The sequence below is a fragment of the Esox lucius genome, chromosome 21, assembly GCF_011004845.1.
Source record: "Esox lucius isolate fEsoLuc1 chromosome 21, fEsoLuc1.pri, whole genome shotgun sequence".
Classification (NCBI taxonomy): Eukaryota; Metazoa; Chordata; class Actinopteri; order Esociformes; family Esocidae; genus Esox; species Esox lucius.
Window position 1 is genome coordinate 23,357,258 of NC_047589.1, and position 25,527 is coordinate 23,382,784.

A 25,527-nucleotide genomic window follows, 5' to 3' on the forward strand; every position below is an offset into this window, starting at 1 on the left:
TGTGCTTGTGCTTAACAAAATAATCCTGACTAATACGGTCCCTGTTCTTTAGTGTGTCCTTCCCTCTATTGTCATTTTTTGTACCTAATGGACATGGGTTATGGGTTGGAAACACCAATAGAAGCTTACACTGTCTCGACTGATAGAAAAGCTGATAAATATTTTGACAATGAACTCATACACAAAGGATAACACTTATTATATTTTTTAGAGAAATCCACTGGCTTTCCTTTATTTTAAATCAGTGTCCAGCGCAGAATCTATGACTTTGTATATGAGGCACAATTCAAACAGATGCTAGCAGGTATAGATAAAACACAGGATATAAAGATGGTAATGTCCAGAAGAGTTTCATTAAAATGGCTCAAAGAGAGTATAGTAGTTCCACTATTACCAACTGTTGAACTTGAAATAAGCTGGGAAAATCACTACTTTCTAATGACCTTCTAACCACTCTGTAATATACACATTCACCAAACAGTGCTAAAGCTGTCTCCAATCTGTTCTGATAAGAGACTGCCCAAATGGAAAAGAGTCACAGTGAAGGGAATTCTAGAGAATGCTCGTTGACTTACAAATATCCAACCTTTTTGCAAACATTGTTTAAGACTGGTGACATTTGAAAATGAGGGAAAAAAGTGGGTAAGAAAGAAACGTGAACAACATTTTTGTATTGTTAGAGGTGCCGAAGTTTTACAAAGTGACTGAATCTAGGCTATTATTATCCCAAACTAATAGTCTGTATGACATTTAAAAACATTTTACATAGCTAGACTCAAAAACAATAATGATGATGGTCTCTTTTTAGATAATGCAAACATTTCTAGCTTTCAAACAATGTCAGGGTTCAGTTAACCCGGTGAAGATCTGCATGGTCCCAATCAGTATTTTTACATCTTCATAAATTATGTAAAAATATAAAAACAATACTGTACATGACAGACTTTCACTCACAGTAGTAAGTTAGATCCATAGTTGACAATGACAAATAGTAACTAATACAGTATTTAACACTTTTTAACGACAACATTCTTAGTGCAGAGCATGTTAAGAGTGTAGCTTTGTGACTGTTCCCCATATTTCTATATTCAGGTACAGACATTTGAAATCATTCTTATGTCACTTGTCCTTTGTGACAACTTTCAACCAAATACTTGGTTACAGTTACCATGCAGTGTTATAACACTGTACCAGAGTAAGGCCTTCCACATGATAAAGCATCAACATAATTATGTACCATAAATGTGTCCAGTTTCTTTTGGCTATATGTGTGTCGTTGAAGCATTATGTAGTGTCCATGCGTATTTGTGCTTCTACAGGGAAGTACCTGTGTGTTGTATGACTTAAAATGTTCACTACAGCAATGATAATTCTCATCAGGCCTGAATAAATACCTAATATTTTGTTGTAAATGACGCATGCGTTGATCTCCACCAGTTTTGTGTTATTTTCCAAAAGTTATCATTATTTACTGGTGGTAGTTTTCAGTACTCTATACAGATGAAGTGACAGCATTCAAGTGTGTAATACAGGCATTATCTTTCATCACAGTGTCAACTACTGCCTTAGTGGTTATTGTCTCAGTTCTCTCCATATTCACATTTCATAGCAAGAAAATGATAAAACAAGTGTTCCACTCCCCTGACCCGGACGGGACAAACAACAGTGTACAAATCACGTGACATAACTCTGATGTCGAGGCTTTGGCTCATTCTTCTGAAAGTCACTGAAAGGTGTCCAGGCGGGTGGTTGCTTGATGAATTCGAAAAAGAGTAAGCATTTTTCAACAGCTTAAGTCCACGACGTACGTCATCTTTTTTTTTTTACAAGTGCTGCTTCATCTCAACCACCAACACTGACGCAGAAGGCCCAGAAGTACAGGGACAGCCACGCTTGAATTCTTACAAAATGTAATTCAAGTCCTACAACGGTCCCCCATCCAAGTTTCTTTAGACTCCAACGTCTGTCAGTCTCCTGTTCAGCGTGGAGGGAACCTTCCTAGCGTACAGGGGCGTGCACAGGAGCGCTCAAGCCAAGGTACTCCAGGTTTTCTGCTGCAGGCAGGAAGTGGCTTGTGGTGGGTGTGGCCGGGGGCAGAAAGCATTCCTGGTAGTCTGGGTTGTCCATACTCTCACCAAAGGAGCGAGGGAGGGTACTGCGGCCTGTGTTGAGGTACTCTGGCCCCTCTGGGACACGCGGCAGAATGCTGGGTACCTTAACATCCTGGTTGTCCCAAGAGGAGCGCCTAATACACCAGACCTGCTCGCTGGGATCCTCGTAGTTGGGATTGAAGACGTCCGAAAGCCTGCGGCTCCCGTTCTGGTTGATGTATTCTAGACAATGCACAGAACGTTGAGTACATACAGAGTGCAGAGCAGCGAGGATGCCTTCTGGCAAACTGTTTTTAATGCCACATTCGTACGTTAATGTTTCAAAGTGTAAACTCCAAGTTACGTGAATAACTTTTGTATTGTGTTGTACCTGGAGGGAAGGGGAAACACTTCTCCATCGAGCCCCCATGGGTGGGGTCAGTGATGTAACGAAGGGTCACACTGTTCTCTCGCATTAGTTGGCAATTCTTTGTCGAGAAGAAAGGGACAATCAAACATAAGCGGTGTGTGTGAACCTATGTATGTATGTAGGTTTGCATGTGTAACCGTGTGCGTGTGCGTGCGTGTGCGTACGCGTACCCCAGAGTTGTGGTTCTCAGTGGGCCCATTGGGTAAGACCTTATAGGGAAGAAGGTACTCCTCAGCATCCACTACATCTCCAGTGTCACCTGATGTACTAAGCAGGGTCCGGTAGAACTTGGAGTCCGTTGGACTTGGCAGGTACATGCGATCGTCTCCCTGAATGTGGCACATTTAGGGTGAAGGACATTACGAGTGACATTTTCTATTCTTATTTTAAATAAATGGTGTTTCAGCTATCAAAGGCTCTGATAAGAAACTGAATTATGTAAACAATCATTGGTTCTTTTCTCTCTCCTGTTCACTGATCCCATTCAGATGCACACCATTCCTTTCCCATCAAGCATAAGAGTTGAACCAACTATTAGAAATGTTTATTACCTGAATGACCAGGTAGCGAGACGGATCCCGAGCCATCTTGGAGAACTCAGCAATTAACTCCCTGAACCGCGGTCTGCTGTCAGCATCAATCATCCAGCCTGAGGCATGGGAGGTAAGACATCACACTTGGGGTGTGTGTTGTGTGTGTCTCTGTCTCTCTGGCAGTATATACCTGTGTGTGTGTGTGTGTGTGTCTCTGTCTGTCTGGCGGAATATACCTGTGTGTGTGTGTCTCTGTCTGTCTGGCAGTATATACCTGTGCGTGCGTGCGTGCTTGAGAGAAGTCCTAACAGCCAGTCCCTGCTAGAAAACGGCAATTTCTGGTTTAGGAGTTTGATTTAGCATAAAACCTCTAATCGGTGTTCAGTGTAAGAATGAGGGTTACGGTCAGGTTTAGGCATGAAGGTTTAAGGTTATTTGGGTTCAGGTAAGGGCATCGAGAACATGGATTTCTGTCTTTTCCTTATCTCCACAAGACTAGAAAAAGAAACGCGTGTGTGGGTGTCTGTGGGAAAACCCCCATCTACAGAGCACCTGACTCACATTTGACCATGATCATGTAGACGTCGATGGTACAGATGGGGGGCTGGGACAGGCGTTCTCCTCTCTCCAGGACGCCAGCGATCTCCGTGGCCGGGATGCCATCGTAGGGCTTGGACCCGAACGTCATCAGCTCCCACACCGTGACACCTGGGGGAGGGGGGGAGGGGGGGGGGGGTAAAGCCTCTCATGCACGCCGTAGTCGTTCAGAGGTTTTTGTTGATTTTGTGTATTTCCTCAGAGGCCATGCTGTGGCGTTTGTGTGCTTGGGCTTACCGTAGCTCCACACGTCGCTCTGGTGGGTGTAGGTCCAGTGAAGTATGGATTCCAGGGCCATCCACTTAATGGGAACCTTAGGGTGAGGACTTGGGAGTCATTTTCACTCACGACTGACACGTCATTTAGTGAGTGACGGTATTATTTACACAGTGCTTATCGTTTACGTATTGTCCCTGGAGGGAAATGGGATTTGTTTAAAATATTAGCACGTTCTGACCTTGCCCCCGTCAGCGTGGTACTCCTTCTCGTTGGCAGTCAGCAGCTTGGCCAGTCCGAAGTCGGTGATCTTGACATGGTGAGGCGTCTTCACCAAAACGTTCCTGGCCGCCAGGTCGCGGTGAACCAGGTGACGCTCCTCCAGGTAGTTCATCCCCTGCAGACGTCCCAGAGATGTCGTGACAACGTTAGACACCGACGACTTACACTGCTACAGCGAAGCGGACCCAATATCGACGCTGTGTGGCTAACATTCAAATTGGTTGTGGATTACTTTATAAATTGTCATCGCGTTTAGAGTGGCTGACTTCTGTGGAGAGAGGGTAGATTCACAGAAATGACATGGTCAAGACACAAATCGTCATTCACCTTCAGGAGTAAAAATACTGCCGCTGACAGACGCCCAGTTCACCCATGTTTATCAAAAACACTATTTATCATATCTTATAACTTCATAGATTTTCATGCATGCTTTGAGCCATATCTCTGTAAAATCAATAAGACTGTTCCTTTTAGAGACAACAAGACAAGCCATGAAAAGGGTAGAGACCGCCGTGTATTAAATAATTGGCCCACAGCAGGCTTACTTTACAAGACGGAGAATAGCCCGAGGCCAGGTTAGAACCAAGGCTGGGAAGAGAGCTCTGTTTTGACCCAGGGGGCTGAAGAGAGGGCAAGTGTGGGGCTAGGGGATCAGACAATAGGTTATTATCGACTATCTCAGAGATTGTCGGAAATATGTTGCGAACCTCACTGGCAAATAGTGGAAAAAGACAATCTGTGTTGGTGAATGTATTGTTTGCTACAATTTGTAATTGCTCAAATGTTGACGGCAGATGGGACTCCCTAAAAATGCAACACTTTGCTCGTCTTACTGTTGCTGAGTATTCCAAGCCTGTTCGGTTATCTAGCCCTTTTAGCTCAGTTTACCTAAAAGAGCTGGCTTACTAAACAAACAAAAACTTATAATAATCCCAGAACCTTGAAATAGGGCATGCTTCTTTATTTTAAAACACATGCACAAATGCAAAATGCACGCTTTCCAACTTCTCACACTGAATATTCAGCAATCCAAAAGAATTATTAAATTACATGTATTCGAACCTATGGTTACCGTATTAGAGATATGGGGACATTAGCTCAAACACTGCAACGTCGTCCCCGGCTCACTCACCTTGGCGATCTGCACGCACCAGTTGAGCAGGCACTGGGAGCCGATGTGGTCCTTGTTCTCCTTGACGTAGTCCAGCAGGCAGCCAAAGGGCATCATCTGGGTGATGAGCTGCACCGTAGAGGTCAGGCAGATGCCCAACAGACGACACACGTGGGGGTGCTCCACACTGGCCATCACATAGGCCTCCTGCCGATAGACAACATGGCCGATGTTCCACGGGATATGTTTCTGTCAGAAATACTTCTGGGTGTACTGGGGCTAGAGGCTTCTTTTTTTAAAATTTTAAAATGTATTGTTTTGCATCGGGCTCTTCCCGAATGTGCTGTTATCAGGTGTTCACGTATTGAATGCGTATTTACGTATGAAGATACGAAATAGACACAGTTGCAAAATCATCTGTGGTACCCCATCCATTTGATTTACAAACAAGTATGTAAAATATTCCCGGATTAGTAGAGCCTAGAGAACAGTCGTTTTTTTGGGGTGTTTTAACCCAAGAACAGATAAACATGAAAGGGGTGCAGTCTGACAACAAAAGCTACAGGCGACCTAGAAAGTGTGGGCTTCAGTTAACTCACGTCCAGAATCTCCCTGTTGGCTTTGGGTGACGTGGCCTCTCTCAACACCTTGATTGCAACCGGGATCTTTATGCTTTCTCCCTCAGGAATCCACACACCCTGGGGAGAAAAACACACGACCATGTCCAGCTTTTCATGTCCTATTTCCAGCTTTCAACAGACTAACACATGCAATAATTCAACCACTGGGTTAGGAACACCTTTTATAGGGGTGTGTTCGGTCAATAGGGATTTGATCGAAAAGCATCCACTGGATTCAGACCTGGTTTCTCGGAAAACAAGACTCTTCATTACTGACCTGAATCCTAGGCATTAGGTTGGGAAGTGAATGTAAATCATCATGGGCTCAGGAAAGCCTACTCATACCCGGTCTGAACCAGCGCCACTAAAGGAGCACTGCGTACCTTAAAGACAGTTCCGAATGCTCCTGATCCCAACACTTTGATCTTTTTAAACTCGGTCTCCTTCAGGATGCGAAGCAGGGCCTGGTTGGGTGCTTCGCCACTTGGGGTCAGGGGCTCAACCAACTAGGGGACCAACAACAAAGCAAAGAGTAATGAATTACCTGCAGCGTGTCATTAAACTCTTTAAAGGTGTTTGTGGATCTCTGTTCTTCAATAGTCTCCATCAGCATGCATGCCTGTGACTTAGTGTGTGCAGAACATGTGAGAAACTTGCCGTTTGTGGACAAATAGAAAATGTCTCTATATAGTTTCAGTAGGGTACAGTTAGCAGTGACATCCCATACGAAGGTGGTCGGTTACCTCTCTCTCTTGCAGCAGCCGGCGCAGCGTCCTCTTCCTGACAATGGAGCGTCTGCGGAACAGGACAAAGACACCCAGGGCCAGGATCACGAAGACCAGCAGGCCTCCCACCACGCTGACCGCCACCACTGAAGGGACATGACCACTAGGAAAACAGCAAAGACTCATTGGTCAACTTCCCAAATCGTATTCATAAACTAACATCTTCTAAGACAGGGACGGTGTAGAGGAATGATTCTTTAAGGAAATGAGTAGCCATGTTCTACTTCGATTACCTTCATCATTATTTGTGCATTAACCCTTTGACGCGTACGACCACACTGGTGTGATTAGAACGTATTGTTTAGAACACACCATTAAAATGTATTGTTTAGAACACACCATTAAAACGTATTGTTTAGAACGCACCATTAGAACGTATTGTTTAGAACGCACCATTAGAACGTATTGTTCAGAACGCACCATTAGAATGTATTGTTTAGAACGCACAATAAGAATGTCTAGGTACGAGTGATGTAATGGCTGGTCAGACTGTGCTGTTATTTACTCACTTTTAGCTCAAACCATGTTTATAACTTTATTTCCAATTGTAATAGTTTCAAGACCACACTGTGATATTAACCAGGTAGCAAGCATTCAAATCGGGACAAGAAGGGTTACTTACGTACCAACAGGCAGCCAACACTAGCAGTTATATTCTTCTAAAATAAACATAATACGTCTGACACAAAGACGAATGATATTAGCAACTATTGTAGAGCATCTTACCATTTCCTGGAAGAGCTGAAAACCGGTCAAAACCATTGTGTAAAAACTTTCTATAAGTTACGTTACCCGTTTCTGGGCACCGCTACGTTTTTATGCATTTATCAACCAAAGATAAAGAAGGTGAGTAACTCTGAGACCTGATGGTAATTTACATTTGCCAGTATTTCGGACAGATATGCCATCCTGGGAAAACTATGATTTGTCCCTGCCCAATATCACTCTAAAAATACCTGTAATTTCAAGAATATTTATAACACGCAATGAAAGCACTAATAGTGCATTTAAGTTTCAAATGATTGCAACCCTCCGCCCTTTGCCTCACAATAGTTTGACCCAGTCCTCAGCAGTGGCACATCCTGCATGCCAATTGCAGGCTCCCTCAAAACTGACTGTAATAAATGGACTGTGTTAGACTAGGCCAAAATTACACTAATTACACTAATTCCAAGATAGGGAAGGACCTTGGTGTCAGCAAGCCCTGTTCCTAGACATGACTGTGGCCACAACACCAGCCGCCAGGCCTAAAACTATGTTATCTATGAGAACAGCAACAGACATCTCCAAGGTGAAGTTGCTTGTGCCTCTTCTGGTCCTTCCATTTGGCGCAGAGCGGAAACAAGTGGTAGCTCAGAGCAGGAAGTCTGTTAACTTTGACCTAGAACTATGGTTGCCATGACAGCGTAGCATTCCATCCTTTTTCCATGTTTGTGTTACGACTTGTATGTATCTTGGGCACAAGACATAATATCTGGGTACTTATCGGGGGAAGTTTATTAGAAGGAACATCAATGATGTGAATTCAGAACAATCCATAGCCATTTGCTGACTGTTTTGTGGGGAAAAATAGACTGGCAGATAGATGGTTGCCGGATTTATAATGAAACCTGAGTAAAAGTGACAAAAAAAAAGATGTTCAGACTGACAAATTAACATGTCAAAAAGGGTTTAAAGTGCAGACAATTCTCCATGTAATTCTTCACCCTTTGATGTTGCAACCACTCAAGCCAGGTCCAGAGCATCTACAGACAGAGGACAGAGGGAATACTGAATTCAGAAAGACTCCTTCACACATAGACCAGCCCTAACAAGGAGTTAGAGATAGATGGGCCTTACCCCTGGGTGCAGTTCTCATGGCAGAGCTGACATTCTCTCTTCCTGTCAGGAAATTTCCAGATTTGCCTATCCCCGTCTCCAGGCACGCCGTGTGGGCACCGACTGACACAGTTGGGGCCATCTTTGAAGTGGGCACATGCTAGACACTTGTCAGGGCCCTTCAGAGATGAGAGATGGAAGAGTCTGCAGCTAGAGTTGTTGATTTAATTGTCTTGTGTAAAAATACACCCGAACCTGATTTGCCAAGACGCACGGAACATCTATCACGTGTAAAAGCTAATAAAATTAGACCACACTGATGAATATAACGTTAATGCAGTGTACCGGTCCAAAACAGCTTTGGGTTCCATTCTTCACCATGCATTCTTGGTCACACCCCATGCACGTGTTATTCACGACATACTCTCGTGGCACGCTGAAAAGGCAAGAAAAAGGAACAAACTGTTACAGCGCCCGACCCTGTCCACACTAGATCCATTCGACCCATGAAAAGCATTGACGGTTAGCGATGGTTAGCGGCGTTGGTGTTGTCTGGTCAACTAACCCCTCCAGTATTTGGCAGGCGCCCACACAGCGGCCCTCGCGGCTGTAGTGCTGGCAGCTGAAACACATGGTTGGACCGGGCCCCCAGCAGCCCTTGGCCGTGCACATTTCATCACAGGTACTGTTCATCTGGGCTTTAGGGGAAAAGATAGGAAGACAATTGGCCTCAGCCAGAAACAACTCCTAAACCCTACACCCTAGGCAAGGGGAGATCTAAAAATATAGGATAGGGACACTACCTGTAAATTACTGGATAAGAGTGCATGCTAAATGACAAAATGCTTTAAAAGGAGAAACAGCCTAGCACAAAATGTCTTTCTAGGCTATCAGAGGATTGATGTGGGACTGCTACCGCACTGTTTTGATCCAATAATGGCAGTTTCTATTACAGCAAACCTGACAAAAAGTTCCAGCGGTCTACATGTCTGGGGCAGGTTCGACTGTAGCATATCTTAGCATTTGTCTGATGTTGACCTTTTGCCTGTGTCGCTTTTGCAAAGTAATTGATCAAAGTTCATTATTGATCCTTGTGCTTGCTTACCACAGGTGCTAATGTTTGCATTGTTGCCTATTTTTGAGGTTTGTTTTTCCATTCTGAACAGGCCCTTCCAGTGGTCTTCATTGGTGTAGCAGAGCTGGCGGTTGTTCTTCACCACGACGTTGCCATCGCTTATCTCTCGTAGGGAGCGGAGGCCTAAATACTTCAGATGATCCACTTTGAGGACGGCGAAACTGACCTGACCACTACAGAACGAGAAAATATCATGTATTTACAGAACTTTTAGATTTAGAGTTTAGCACTACTAAAAATGCTCCATGTGACTTTGATTTACTGCAGTGAGAGACTGTGTAAGACAGATTCACGTACAACTGTTTAGTCCTTCCTCTGATGATCTCAAGGTTTTCAAATGGACTGAGGGAGTTGAGGTGCTTAGGCCAAGCTTGTATCAGCAGAAATCCTTTTTGGAAATAAAGAAAAATAAATGTAATTCATCTTTGCTTTTGTATCACTAGGATTAATAATGTACTAAGAAAAATCTTGGTTTTACCCGAAATTTCCTTGACAGTTTTGAAATATTCCAGTTTGTTTGGGTCCATTTTTGGTGTTGATGTGTAATTATCACTGAAAAAAAGAATATGCAAAGAAATACATTGCTAATATGGTCATTAACATAGTAATATAAAAATGAATTAAGACTCTTAAAAAAATAAATAAACACTTTATCTAAAACCCAATTTGTAACAAAGACATTATGAATAAACAAAACAAACAAAAACATATCATAAAACTGATTTTATGTGTGCAAAAATTTGTGAACCCCTTCATCCAATAGCTAGTGGCACCTGCATTAGCAACGATACCTTGGAATAAAGGTCTCCTATAGCCACTAATCAGCCTCTGACATGTTTTTTCAGGGATGTTTGCCTAGTCTTCCTTGTAGAACTCATCCAATTGAGTTAGGTTTGAGGGGTGTCTGGCATGTACTGCCTGTTTCAGGTTCTGCCACAGCATGTCAATTGGATTAAGGTCAGGACTAGTCCGAAGTACAAATCTTCTTTGTCCTGAGACATTCTTTGGTAGATTTGCTTGAATGCTTTGGGTCATTTTCTTGTTGGAGGACCCATTTTCTGTCCAGCTTTAGTTCCTGGACTGATTTCCTGATGTTTTGTTTAAGAATATCCTGGTATACCTCAGAATTCATGGTTCCCTTGATGATTTGCAGGCAACCAGGTCCAGAGAAGGAAATGCAGTCCCAGATCTTGAAATTTTTGATTGTGACCAATAAGGTCAATTTTGGAATAATCTGTCCAGGGAATTGGCTTCCTGAAAAGTTCAGGTTTGTCCAGGTGGTCTGTGGCAAAGTTAAACTGGGCAGTATGGTTCTTTTTTGACAGCAGAGGCTTCTTCCTAGCAACCCTCCATTAAACGCCATTTTCAATGCAGTGAATCTAAGATGCAGCAAGGGAGGTCTGCATGTTACGTTTGTGTTGGCATTACCTGATGTATTATTTTTCTTGTGGCTCTTGGGGATATTTTAGAAGGGCGTCCACATCTGGGTCGAGTTGCTGTCTTGTAAAATGCTCTCAATTTATAAATTATTTTCCTCACAGTGGACTCTCAAATCCTTTTGAGGGAGTTGTTTAGCCTTCCCCAGTCTAGTGTGTTCTCACTACCCTTTTCCTGATGTCCTCTGAGATCTCTTTTCCTCTCAGCATGGTGTTTTTCATTTACCTAAATGAGTAACACCAGACTGACCAGGTATCTATTCATCATTCCCACCCAAACCCGTTCCTAAAGATCCCTCCTTTGATTGGTTAATTTGGTACCCAATTATGTACCCACCCTATTCTACCTACTTGATTTAACCAATGCAACTAGGGGTTCACTTATTTTTGCAGCTGCCCTGATTCTTTTTTAATGTCGTTTTTCTACTACAACATATTTTAATATAGTTTTTCGAAATCAACATATGCAATTGGTAACTATAAACCTGTTAATTAAAATTAATTCATTTTATGTTTATGTTTGTATAGATTTCTCTCAATGACCTTGTATTTCACTGCTATGGGGTCCTTTATAAGTACAACCTATTGACATGTGCAATGTTATCATTATTCCTCATTACCCGTTCAAAGATGTCTCAATTATGGATACATCTCCGTTGATTTTGGTGCAGTTTTCAAAAGAATCAATGTTAGATCCATTGACTGTCAAGACATTAGTGAGTTGCCCCGTTCCAAGTCCATTACAAACTAGAAGAAGAGGTCAAAAACAAATGTAAATCGTTGAAGATATGAGGTTTTTAAACTACACAGTAAATCTCGAAAGACAGTACATTTATGGTGTTCAGCTTTACCACGTACAAACTGTTGCCTTTAAACTAAGTGATCGACTTTACCTTTTGGACAGATCCCATCACACTTCTTGCACCTCCTCACGCCATTCTCCTCCACCTCGTGTGTGTTGTCGCTGCATGTTCTGACACACGCCCCCTGGTCCGTCACCACGTAGTTATCTGCCAATAGACCAACCACAGGACAGCTCATATAGGTGACCCCAAAACTCCCTCGCCATCGGCTACCATCAACCCCAGTCGTCTTTACAGGCCAATGTGTCTTCACTGCATAGTTACAGTGGAGGGAGAGGTTACAGAGTTACAGAGGGAGAGGTTACAGAGTTACAGTGGAGGGAGAGGTTCCAGAGTTACAGAGGGAGAGGTTACGGAGGGAGAGGTTACAGAGTTACAGTGGAGGGAGAGGTTACAGAGTTACAGTGGAGGGAGAGGTTACAGAGTTACAGTGGAGGGAGAGGTTACAGAGTTACAGTGGAGGGAGAGGTTACAGAGTTACAGTGGAGGGAGAGGTTACAGAGTTACAGTGGAGGGAGAGGTTACAGAGTTACAGTGGAGGGAGAGGTTACAGAGTTACAGTGGAGGGAGAGGTTATCTAAATTACAGGAATGTATCCAGTCAGGCAGAACCATCAGAATGTCACAGAAAACGTATAACACAATCTCCAGTTCCACCTGACAGACATCAGCACCTTCCAGAGTGGCCCACTAAATGGATCTTTATTCCACCCTTTGAGATCGGACACTGTTTATGGCCTTACGTGGGCAGGTCTTCACACACGTGGCCCCGAACGTGTACTTGGCGTTAGGGTTAGAAGCCAGCTGGTGGGTGGTTGGATTGTAAAGCATAATAGGGGGGCAGGTGTCCTTACAGGTGTCGTCGTCCTGAAAGTCTCTGCAGGCCTTTGAATGCAACAACATATGGCTGAGATCACAATGAGCGTCAAATATTGCAGACAGTAGGGGTTTTTTTGCCCAACATGCTTTCAAAGAAAGTAATGACACACATTCCATTTAATGGGAAACGATGAGTCACAGGTTTGTCTGTTTTGTCTATGTATTTTATTCAACAGAAGTGATCGTTTTAACATGGTTGATGTTTTCCTGCAACCTAACAGATGCTGTAAATTTAGTTTTTGTGCAAAATTTAATTATTGATAATATGAAATCTGGTAACATTTTGAAAAGAAAAGCATTACAAGTCATGACGTTTAAGGGAGTACCCTGCATTTAAAGGAGGGAAGATTAGCCTCACAAAATGAATGCTTAAAGAATGCTTAAAGTCATTATAATGTAGTGAATATACTGTATATTGCATTCATTCAGGGATAATATGCCTTCTTCCCTCTGCTCTCCTTATCTCCTATCTTTCACTCCCTCCTTTTCTCATAATAAGTATTCAATTCTGCCAAGGATATTTGTTTTGCAATGTGTTTTCTACATTATCATGACTTTGCTCTGAGTCAATTAAAGTCAGAAAAGTCTCTTACCAGACATTCTGTAGGTCGGGGTCCGGTGCAGCCAGCAGCACAGTGTTCATTACAACAATCACTGGGTTTTGGACCCCTACACCTTCCAGAGCACTGATCTGGACATGTTAGCTTGGTAACTGATGGCATATTGAAAGAGAAGAAAGAGGATCCGTCAACCAAACACCCTTGAGCTTAGGAGGAAAGGAGCAACCTATGAAATAGATTTTAATAACTGGGAAAAACGTTGAAGGTCCCCAAAATACATTTCTGTTACTGAAGAGGGAAGAGTGGATCCTTACAGGTTTGGCAGTTCTCTGGTCCTGGCGCCCAGCACGATCCATTGTAGCACCCAGGGTCACACTTGTCGCCTGTCAGGGTGCAAAAACCTTGTGATGTCATTTGTAGAATAGTATTGTATACAGGGCACCTGTCTATGCAGATAAGTCTCATGTAAAGCTCAAGTCCAGAACAGAAGCTAGGAGGCAGAAAGTACTAAATAGAACCATGACAAAAAGAAACTCTTTGCCACCCCAGGTAAATTAAAACAACCAAAAACTTTGGTCTGCTTCTGGGCCTCCCCAGGAAGTATTGGCCACTTGTGTTTAAAGTTAGAAGAAATAATAAAAAGCTAGCATACTTACAATACGGATTGGTCTCCAGTTTCAAGTCTATTCTGGGGCTGCTGGGCTTGTTCAGTATGTCCCACCACTGGATGGTGTCCACATTACACAGAAACAGATTGTGGGAGAATTTCACCCCCCCCTTGAGAATCTCTGCACCAAAAAAAGCATTCACAAAAAAAAGAACATCTATTCTAACCTGTGCATTGGAACCAATGGCCCAAAACTCAAAGCTGAGTCAAGTGACCATAAAACACTTTTGGTTACTTAAATTTACATTACTGTTCAAATGTTTTGGGTCAAGGGAACATGTAGACCAGACCTCTCATAACACAGCCTAACAAGTTGACAACACGCTGTATATTATTCATTGCTTTCGAGGCAGAAACAGAATCATACTTGGCTCTGATCCAGTATACCGCTACTGAAGTGGACCCTCAAGTAGTCAAATAACTAACCTGTCAGCCCGGTCAGTCGCAGCTCCCGCAACCCCCCGATGTAGCTGAGGCTAACAGAGGAGTCTTTCTTCTTGTAGTTGGACATGACAACCAGGGCGTATTTGTCCTGGAAGACGGAATGTCCTCGGATAAGACGCAGGTTCTCCAGAGAGATATTGGCTGCATTGTTGTAGGCGATCAGAACATAGCCTCCAACTTCCTGAATAGACTGGGGGGGGGGGGGGCAAAACACACCGTAAAAATGAAAACACTTTAACACACGCCAGAGATTGCTCTAGTAGTAGTGTAACCCAGTGGCGTCGTTAGGCCTGGGCATCCAGGGCTATACCCGGATCTTTTAGGAATAGCCCCGGATCTCAAATTGACAAAAATAATTATATTCATAAAAAAATAGCCCCTGATCTATTGATCTATAATTTCGATCGTGCATTATGACAATGTAGACGTGTAGGCCGCGTACATCGGAATCGCATGTACATTCAAAACCCTGTACTTTCTGTCCCGGGCGAGGCGGGTGGATGGGCTAAGCCCCGAATGTATTGTGATCCTAGCGACGCCTCTGGTGTAACCACATATGGACAAAATGTTGTCCCTGTTGGTAATTTCAAGAAACCGTGCCTGGATAACCATACCATCTCTGGTCATTTGGCAGGTGGTAAAGGCACAAAGGATTGAACATATTTATTCTGACCATTACAGTAATGTTTATACTGACATTAAAGTCATTTAGTAGCCTTTTTAATGTCACTGCATTCAGCCTGGAGCTGGAAGCCTATGCTAGAAAGGAATAGAGATGGTTGCGACACCATTTGCTCTGAAGTCATTATGATCTAAGAGGGGTCGAGAAGCTATATATGATATATATAGCTTCTCGCCCTCATCTCCTTACCTTGAGGAATGTCAGGTCGTGGTAGTCCTGGGTGTAGGTCAGCTCTAGGTTCTCCAGGACCACGCTACAGTTACTGTACATCCTCACCATGCTGTTGTAGTGCTCGTCTTCAGTGCCAAGCTGAGTCAGCTTGTTGCTGGTTCCTTGACACACTAAAACAACAACATGACAGCTACATGAAGGACATGAATGAAATTGTTGGTAGGTTATTTTAACGTTTTGGGTTCTTTGGCATGCTATAGTTAGGGAAGCACTGAACCATGTCATTGTTTAGGTGATGTATGTAAAGACCGTCAGCTCTGATGTAATATGTCAGTCTCCACAACAGGTCGGACAAGTTCTAAGGTGAGGTGTTGACACCTGATTAGCGTCTACTGCTGAAAGCTACACGCCAACCTCAAAGAAATTATAGCCAGTACATTATCACCGCGAAGAGACTGTTCCTAGGCTGCTCTCTAACATCACTGATGTGTCTGATGCCTATCAAAGTCTTCCTTACCTAATATCAATGACAATTCATCAAACAATACACACGTAGCTTTGGTACTTGCCGCTCTCACTGTGTACACTGGCAGTAGACAGGGCCTTATGGAAGGGCAGCCTAATTATTATCATTTCAGGTGACAGGCAGGGGGCAGGCCCCAGACCCAAATTAATTTACTGTCCCAAAAATCATGTAGCCAGTCTTGTTTAGATAGTGTATGAACATGGCGTAAGCCTCGGCACAATCTTCAGAATAGCAGGAAATACATTTTCACCAAACTTATCTCGGGCTTCCATTCCGTCGGTCACTAGGTTTGACACTTAAACACGCAAGTCGAGCGAGGCCGTCCTCTGATAATGGAGTGGACTCGGCTCGGAACTGTGTGTGTTTGTCTCCACTTAGCCCGGGGTGGGTAGGGCACATCGGGGCGGTTTAATGTGTTCCTGCACCTGCTCTGGTTGGCTATCCTCTTCTGCGGTGACTGTTTACGGTGCTCAGGCTAGTTCCCCCGAGGCTAATTGGTCAGCATGTTCTTGTATAGGCCAACAATACGAGGATGGTGGCATATATCAACACTGTACACATTCCCTCTGTATGGGTTGATGTGTTGTGCCCGCTTCGCCCTGTTGTAGCCGTGTACTTTGGATATTAGGTGCAGACCTGTCCCCCTCTGGGAGGGGACTCTCCACCTAATGGAGGGGGCTCCACTCTAACTGCTCTCTGCCATAAAGGCAGGTGTCCTTTTGGCCTAGGGTTTCATTTTTGTGGCTAAGCTGTCTGTTTTGCCAATCCGACGCCAAGTACGTTTCCATGTGTCAGGACAGTTATCTTTTTGTAGGTGTCTGGACAGTATTTGCTCCTCTATTGCTAAGTGACAATTCACTCGCTGGGTTGAGAGTCATTTCAACTGTCGGAGGCGCTCTCGCCGAAATGCGAGATGAGAAATGGGCTCAAACGTTATTAATACATGGCTCTGGTGTTGCTTTGTGGATTCACGCTCAGTCCACCAAAGGTGTGGTGAAGATTATGTGTTTAACCACAGCTCCCTGAGGGAAGAAATTTGTCATTTTCATTCACTGTCAGACAGTAATGAAGAATTGTTGTGGATTACAAAGGTGAAGGATTAGACATAATGTTGAACACCTGGAGGGCATTGCTTTTCCTGGGTCCTTCCACTTCCCTGGCCTAGTTCAATGCGTGACAGTGGTATGGTTGCAGTGAGTTAAAGTGGTCAAACCCATTATTGTCATATTGTACATCCTTACTCAGGGAACTGGGGTTCAAGACACAATGAAGGATTACCATGCAGTGTTCAGGAACTTCATTTCTGGCTTGAGAAAATAGTGAATAGTTTCCTAGGTGGTCCTTGCTTCGGGGATCATAAAATGTAAGGACACTTCACATAAAAAAAAGGGAAAAACCGCTAGACTAAGGTATCATGAGCTAAACACACACACAAAAAAAAAACCAAGTTTTTGAGGCAGATGCTATAGTCAGTGGGAGGCATTTGAGTAGAGTGAAGCAGCAGGCTAGGGAATATCCAAAGTCCCTGGGTAATTTATCTCGGGACTAGACAACCAGGCTCACAGCATGGGCCCATGGATATAGCCAAACAAATCCTTTAATGAGTATGATATACTTGTGGTTGGTATTAGCCATTCATTCAGGTTGTGATATAGCTTTTTAAAGAGACATGCTGTTGTCAGTTACATAGAAAGGCGAGTATGTAATTCTTCAGGAAATGCATAAAGCCTCTAGACAAAACGTTTCCAACACATTTTGAAATATATCATTTGTAAATTACAGGCCATTATCACTTCTTGGCTGTGCACATTTTTGGTATTCAAGTGTAGACATGGCTTCTCAGATTCCCACTGTTCCTCCTGACATCATAATTTATGATTAGAGAAGGATGAAATATTATTGGAGCCTTGCTTAATTCCACAGCTGTCAGCGTTCCTTTTCTGGCAAAATCCTCTTTGTTCTCATATAATATATTGATATTTGATATAAGATGTAAATAAAATTTGATAATTTGATTTTATTTACATCGTATATCAAAGACAAATACCTAAAAATAACACTTTTGCTGGAGCCCCCCAATTCTGAACTTCTGCCAAATTATTGGCTATACATTTGACACTGATGTTCAAAAGATAATATTAATGTTGAGGGATCAGACAACCTGTGTAAATGTGGCTTAAGTGTACTTCATGTGTAACATGCCCAGTGCTTACTGAGCGCCTTGAAAGTTCCTGTGTGTTCTTAAGCAGGCCTCTCACTTAGTGATGTCACTAAGATCAACACAGCTGCGCCCTCTCTCCATTTTGTATCCGTTCCTGCCTTGCTGTTTCACTGTCCAGGTCACCGTCGTTCTGGGGCTGTCTGACATCTGGAGGGGCATACTTTCTTTTGGCTCCTGTGTATGTGCGCGTTTCTGCCCAAAACTGCACATCCTATTCATATCTGTCCTGGTCCACATCACTCTTTAAGCCATACCTGTGTTAAAACCGATCCTCCCTTTCCAATGGTTTAGCGGGGCCAGACACTATCAAGTCAATTCAAGGCATTCTGTACTAATCCATCACAGGGCTGATGAAGTGTGAATGTGTAAAAGCTTTTATATGGATACATGTTGTTAGAAAGAAAAAGTGGGCTGTTCAAAACCGTTCTCGTTTGATTCTAAGTAATTAAAAAAGTTTCTTAGAGGACGATAGCAGGCTCCATTTGCAACAGCGTACAGCTCCGTAACTAAGATATTTCTCCCAGATATTCCCCTCTCAAGGCCAGAGCACTTTCTGTCATTTAACCTATTTCGAAAGGCTGTCTTTCCCTGTCATTCTCCCTCTCTGGTCTTCTTCATCTGGAGATCTCAGCCATACCTTAGATGAACCCCTCTGTAAGCCACACCAGTGTGCTAAACTCATCCGGCCTTCATCAAAAAGTCATCCCGCACTCTAGCGGCTGCTTCAACGACCGGACCATTAACCCTTTCCCCATGCGCTTCCTGTGAAGGGATGAAGCTCGTTTCATCCTCCTGTCATCATCTGCAACCATCCGGCCTCGTCCCCCACACTCATATCTTGTCCTCGTCTCTTCCTGCTCTAGTTCCGTCTCCCACAGACACACTATATTCCCGAAAGAGGGTGAGAAGGTCTGGACGGGTGGAGGGAGCTTCTCCTGGAGCTTGATGACTTTCACATGTGGCTCCGGACAGAACGATGGGGGTGGACAGGAATGTCGGTGACAAGTTTATTGAGAACATTTCAGCATAGTGGGGATTTAACATATGTACCAATTTACATATGTACAAATACACATTCATTTGGTTAAAATATGTATTTATATTGTCAGCGGAGTATTTAAAACGATGATGGAGAGCCCTTCTTTTTGAACTATATTTCTTTCATTGCAATAGGATGGAAGTGGCAAAGATGTGTGTGCGAAGTGTTGTGTGTGCAAGGTGTTTTTTAAATTACTGTTGTTTACCATAGACTGCTAGACATTTTTTCATTTTGTTTTAAATGTTTTTTATTGAACACATTAAAACAGATAAGGAATAGTTGTATCAATTTGCTTAACAATTCTTTCCTTACAATAGGCTATATGGAATTCTGAATGTTGGGCATTTGCCAAATTGCCGTGCCATAGTTAGAAATACATTCTAAAATCATTTAAATGTACTTTTATGCTGAATGAGACTATAACAGACTAGTTGTTGTTGGGTCTTTGGTCAACCTGTTGAGACCCTCCAACACTCGCAGCAGCACCTCTGGGCAGGCCCGGTGCTAGAACATTTGATTTGCATGGGCAAGCACGTTTTTCCGGCTTATCAATAGTGATGAGCAACTGCAGCACGATGGAAAGCAAATCATTTAAGCATGCATGGATTACAAATGCCATATAATGGCAAAATACACAGCTGTCAATCAAATTCGAAAACTTTTAAAAACTACAGTACTACTACTACTACAGTACGCACTTTATAGCTGAGAGCTCACATCACTTATAAAGCGCATCTTTGATTGCATTTGCAGATCAAAGCAAAATAGCTACATTCGCGACAGTAATTATTTAAGTACTGTATTGGGTAGCATCGAACTTTTACATTTCTCTATAAACTCTAAATGTCTCTTATAAGCTATATGCCTGCCATACTCAACCGTGTGCAGCAATGATAATTTGAGACGTTAGTTTTACTGGTTCTTTTCAAAATAGCCCAGTTTGTTTAACATGATCTTAAATAAGCCTATTATACAGTTTGTTGTTTAGCTACTTAAAAATTGCAAGAACAGCTACTAGGACTACAATAAAAAATGTATTTCAAAAACACACTTTCCTCACGTTTTCTGGCTCTGTCAGACTCACTTTTTTTACCACTCCTATTCACATCTGAAAATATCTAAAACTATATAGGATTATTAAAATGTGTTTATTATCATACATAAATCCGTTATAACAATAAAAACAACAATAAAAATCTATCATGCAGAATTAAATAATGCAAATTGTCATTCAAACGTGTTTTTTTTTATTTTGGGGGGGGCATAGAAGATCTGTAAGCCGGGAACTGTATCCTAATGCCTGCCCACACCTCCTGCTTCTGGGTCCAATTAATTATTAGAAATCATAAGGGAAAGAAATATGGGAAGGGGCATAAGTGACATTTTGGGCAAATATTAGTTCTATATATCAAACGAAAACTCTCAGTGAGCTCTATTCAGTGCCAAATGAAGTGAGATCATGACCAATAAAGAATAAAACAACAAACCTTAAAGACCTAACTGTTAAAAAGGGGCTTTGGTCAAATGTTGTTTTTCGGCTCTCCCGTTAAGTTAGTTAACTGTCACTTACGCCCCCCCCGGGTCCAAAGCCTCGGAATAAGGTGTTGGATTCTTGTTATCATACCCGGCTTCCTGTGTTCTTAGTGCTGTATTTGAGGAAGAACAAGTTTTAGCTGATTGTTTCACTTGAAAAACCTCCAGAAGGCCATGTCAGAACACAAAGGAAGCTATCTAAAATCTAACTAGGTAGAAGGCAGGAGAGCTGCATTCTTTATGGTACATAAGGATTCTGGTTTAGACTGTACTGGGCATGTAGTGGATGACCTAAGGAAAGCACATTGACCGTACTGAGTCTGCACAGAGATGCAGTGAGGCAATGAACCAAACCCTTAACCATGGAATGGATTTCATCAAACGGAGGACCCTAATAAATATAAATATAAATATATATATATATACACAGTATCTCACAAAAGTGAGTACACCCCTCACATTTTTTGCAAATATTTGATTATATCTTTTCATCTGACAACACTGAAGAAATGGCACATTGCTACAATGAAAAGTGGTGAGTGTACAGGTTGTATAACAGTGTAAATGTGCTGTAAAATTACACAACACACAGCCATTAATGTTTAAACCGCTGGCAACAAAAGTGAGTACACCCTTAAGTGAAAATGTCCGTGCCCAGACCATACGCCGCACACTGCATCAAATTGGTCTGCATGGCTGTCATCCCATAAGGAAGCCTCTTCTAAAGATGATGCACAAGAAAGCCTGCAAACAGTTTGCTGAAGACAAGCAGATTACTGGAACCATGTCATGTGGTCTGATGAGACCAAGATAAATGTATTTGTTTCAGATGGTGTCAAGCGTGTGTGTCAGCAACCAGGTGAGGAGTACAAAGACGTGTGTGACTTCCCAACAGTCAAGCATGGTGGTGGGAGTGTCATGGTCTGGGGCTGCATGAGTGCTGCCGTCACTGGGGAGCTACAGTTCATTGAGGGAACCATGAATCCCAACATGTACTGTGACATACTGAAGCAGAGCATGATCCCCTCCCTTCAGAGACTGGGCCGCAGGGCAGTATTCCAACATGATAACGACCCCAAACACACCTCCAAGACGGCCACTGCCTTGCTAAAGAAGCTGATGGTAAAGGTGATGGACTGGCCATGCATCTCTCCAGACCTAAACCCTATTGAGCATTTGTGGGGCATTCCTTCAACGGAAGGTGGAGGAACGCAAGGTCTCTAACATCCACCAGCTCCGTGATGTCGTCATGGAGGAGTGGAAGAGGAGTCCAGTGGCAACCTGTGAAGCTCTGGTGAACTCCATGCCCAAGAGGGTTAAGGCAGTGCTAGAAAATAATGGTTGCCACACAAAATATTGATACTTTGGGCCCAATTTGGACATTTTCACTTAGGGGTGTACTCACTTGTTGCCAGCGGTTTAAACATTAATGGCTGTGTGTTGTGTCATTTTGAGGGGACACCAAATTTACACACTTGTACAAGCTGTACACTCTTTCTTTTGTGTTGTCACATGAAAAGATATAATCAAATATTTACAAAAATGTGAGGGGTGTACTCACTTTTGTGAGATACTGTATATATGTATGTATTGCAATATACGACTGCATTATGTTTCAATATAATATCTTCTTGAATAGGCTCAACTACAGCTACAACGGACTGTTATTCAAGTACTGTGCTACTATGGCTAAGAGAGCGGGGAGTCATGACTACAAGTCAGTTTCCATTCAGCCCAATGAGGACCTCTCTCCCCCTGAGCTTTAACCTTTCCACCCCTGTGCACCAGTCCCTTTCCTCCGGACTCACGGAGACGTGTGGAATTCCCTGAGTTTGTGCTATGTATCGTCAAGGCCATGGCAGAAAGGGATAGTGGGTAGGGAGGAGACAGGAGTATGGAGGAGTGAGTGGACACTGATTTCTGGGACAAGAGGGGATTTACAGTGAGAGTGGGTTTGTTTGGAGGGTCAACACAAACACACACGCACAAGGACACACGCCCACAAACAAGGACACACAGAACACACAGAGAAGCGAACAAACACATTCTCTCAGAAACACAGTCCCAGTTATTCAAACAGGAAATGGGATGATCGAAGTGACTGCCAACTCGCCAACGCTGTCTATTTAAACAGTCAATCCCAATGCAATCTCAACGAGGGAGGACGGCGAATGGGAGGAATGGCCCTTTCCGTTTCATTCATAGCTCCATCTGAAAATGCCTATGTAGCCAAATGTCCCTCAATCCTGCTGTCCTAGGACAATGGCAGCAGTCCTAGTTGGATAGTAAACACATTTTGGGCTGTGTCATGCAACTATTAGTTGTACAGTTTTGGAAGTTGTAATCTTAAAATGCAAGTACAGGTGTGACATCTTAATTTGATCAAATTGAGAACTCACACATATGGGCTTCCAGTAACAACGGGCAGTAGAGGCATATGATACAGCCTCTGCGCAATCGTGTTACATCTACTCTCAGCTCCTGTTGACTAGGGCTGACTCATTCACTAATGCCTTTGAGCATGTTCACCCCACCTCCTGCCACATTCCCTAAAATAACCGAAACAGTTTGAAATGTCCAGCTAGAATGCTGGAAGAGTCTATACTTTGCACCTACTGGTTTTGAGCCATATTTGGTCTTGTCAGAATCCACTCAAGGACTTTAGCAGGAATTGGCAAATCTGTGCCTAAATCTTTTAATTCCCTTGGCTTCAAATAATGAGCTATTTGAAATAAATTGGAATACTTCAGCTGTTCTTGACTGAGATTGCTTGATGCAATGGAGCAGCCTAGAAATCTCCTTAGCGAATTCTCTTATCTGCAGAGTTGGCTTTGGCTCTTCAAAACAGTAGCAAACAGAACAAATTGTCTTATAAAAACATAATCAAATCTTTTGCAGAGCAAAAACCTGCTTCCACCTGTTTAAAGTGCACATATGTTAATATGACCATTCGAACCTTCAGCCCAAAAAATATACCTGGGCACCTGACTGAACAAGCCGTTTCCAGGAGAAAAACAACGATCATGCGAAGTTTGCCTGCGGTTCTCTCACATTCTTTAGTGGCATGTCTTTTTGCATTGATAAATTACAAAAAAACTGCGTCCTTTCACATTTCAGAATGATGGTCTAAGCCATCAGAGTGCTTCAAATCATCCCTATGACTGAGTGCTTCAAATCATGTGTTGACTTAACACTGTGGGAACGAGATGGAGCAGATAAAATCTGTGCACACCTATTCAGCCAATGGCTTCATACAGAGATCATACAGAGAAATATAAAGAACATTGCTGTTGCAAATATACAGCAGCAGTAGATTGTGTTTTTAATCAACACACGACTTGCTGTGTATATTCATAATTGGAATAACCACAGAATTATATGAACGAATATAATCTGGGTTACGTCAGAAGTCCATTATATCCTAGGCGAATTGGTCTTAAAACGTGTACCGTGTCTTACCTTGTGTGACATACACATGACCGCTTTAGATGTTTTTTTTTATTTGGTTGTCATTCACCTCACAATGCAGGACCCGGCCCTGTTAGCCTAATCTCAATCAATGTGTTGCACCCAAGGAGTGGACAACGCACCCTTAATCTATCTATATGGCTGTCGTTGGGACCACAACCCTGAGGGTGAACTGGCGCATGTATTAAGGCATCTGTCTGTGCTAGCGATCTCCCACTACGTTTGGCTACGTTTAGAGTTCTTGTGAACCACAACACATCTCAGGGTACACAGCCCATTTCCACTCAGTTAAAACTGTTTTGTTTATTTTTACATTCATTTTGTTGGAATTGTGACTCACCTGATTCCAATGCGTTGTCCTCAACCTTTACCCCATTCAATTGGTTGTATTAACTTGGAGGAAAGCACATGTTGGCAATCACACCCTGAATAGAAGTTTGGCTAAGACTTTCCAAGAAATCCCATTTATGGTCAAAACAGCATTTGTCAACAAAGTCAAGCACAGTTCAAACACCATCGATCAGGTCTGTTGCTATGAGACAGGGTGTTGTAGATATAAATGGGTCTGCATAAAAACATCCCATCAAGGCACTAATATACTGTAAATGTGGGCTCTATAACCTGTCCCTCTTGACTCCTGATTTTGAAAAGTGTAAATGTCAGCCAGCAGCATACGGATGCTTCCCCAAACGTTCCCCTCTCAAGGCCAGAGCACTTGCACATTGTGTTGTTCACCCTCTTTCAAAAGGCTGCTGACTATTTATTTATCTTCTACGTTCATATTGCTCTCTCCCTTCTATTTTGGTCTGTCTCTGTTGTCCACTGTGGGAACATGGTACTGGCAATAATAGAGGGTGGTACCAAATTCTGAACCTCTTTTGAGAGTTTTACTATCTATAGTATTATGGGAGTGTCTTTGGCAACCCTGGGTGCTGGTCTGTTTTGGCTTTAGCCAACTGGTCATTGTCTTGTCTTGGCAAAGCATTGGTGTGGCTAGCATTTTTGAATGCAGAAACACCCAAGCGCACAGGCTAATGTCTAGCAAGTATCAGAGTAATGCTAAAATACAAATGTTACTGTTTACAGGCCTACATAGTAGGCCCTAAATGATCAGGATTTTCTTTATTCCCAATACACTATTTTGACATGAGAAAAAAATCAATTTTAAGGCATTAACCATAACCTGTATATTATATTAGAAATTCTGGATCAATGTTCAGGTTCATGAATCACTCTAAATCATTGCTGCACTGTCTGTCAAGGCGGCTCTGTCAGTCAGGGAGAGCGAGGTACAACTGTAGCACAGCTTAGTTCAAGACCATCCAGCTCTTGTGCCTCAATGATCCTTGAACTATAGGCATACATATAGGCATCAACAGCTAAACTTTGGAGATTGTTTTCAGATAAATAGTCTTGCATCTA

At 42.8% G+C, this 25,527-nt stretch overlaps 1 protein-coding gene across 1 annotated transcript in view; it reads right to left on the reverse strand.

Annotated features, from left to right (window-relative positions):
* Window positions 1-651: 651 nt before the first annotated feature.
* LOC105027310 (melanoma receptor tyrosine-protein kinase) overlaps window positions 652-25,527 on the reverse strand; it is a 36,203-nt gene continuing 11,327 nt past the window's right edge. The window contains exons 2-27 of the mRNA XM_010899356.5: window positions 15,337-15,488; window positions 14,448-14,655; window positions 14,011-14,142; window positions 13,669-13,737; window positions 13,388-13,506; window positions 12,659-12,800; window positions 11,947-12,063; window positions 11,674-11,800; window positions 10,096-10,169; window positions 9,915-10,005; window positions 9,588-9,790; window positions 9,048-9,180; window positions 8,828-8,918; window positions 8,504-8,661; window positions 8,371-8,409; window positions 6,623-6,767; window positions 6,263-6,385; window positions 5,859-5,957; window positions 5,281-5,466; window positions 4,108-4,263; window positions 3,888-3,963; window positions 3,615-3,761; window positions 3,072-3,169; window positions 2,691-2,849; window positions 2,482-2,578; window positions 652-2,333 (exon numbers count right to left, since the gene is read on the reverse strand). Of these exons, the coding sequence (XP_010897658.3) occupies window positions 1,999-2,333; window positions 2,482-2,578; window positions 2,691-2,849; window positions 3,072-3,169; window positions 3,615-3,761; window positions 3,888-3,963; window positions 4,108-4,263; window positions 5,281-5,466; window positions 5,859-5,957; window positions 6,263-6,385; window positions 6,623-6,767; window positions 8,371-8,409; window positions 8,504-8,661; window positions 8,828-8,918; window positions 9,048-9,180; window positions 9,588-9,790; window positions 9,915-10,005; window positions 10,096-10,169; window positions 11,674-11,800; window positions 11,947-12,063; window positions 12,659-12,800; window positions 13,388-13,506; window positions 13,669-13,737; window positions 14,011-14,142; window positions 14,448-14,655; window positions 15,337-15,488 (3,476 nt within the window). The 3' untranslated portion in view covers window positions 652-1,998. The remainder of the gene's footprint in view (window positions 2,334-2,481; window positions 2,579-2,690; window positions 2,850-3,071; window positions 3,170-3,614; window positions 3,762-3,887; window positions 3,964-4,107; window positions 4,264-5,280; window positions 5,467-5,858; window positions 5,958-6,262; window positions 6,386-6,622; window positions 6,768-8,370; window positions 8,410-8,503; window positions 8,662-8,827; window positions 8,919-9,047; window positions 9,181-9,587; window positions 9,791-9,914; window positions 10,006-10,095; window positions 10,170-11,673; window positions 11,801-11,946; window positions 12,064-12,658; window positions 12,801-13,387; window positions 13,507-13,668; window positions 13,738-14,010; window positions 14,143-14,447; window positions 14,656-15,336; window positions 15,489-25,527) is intronic.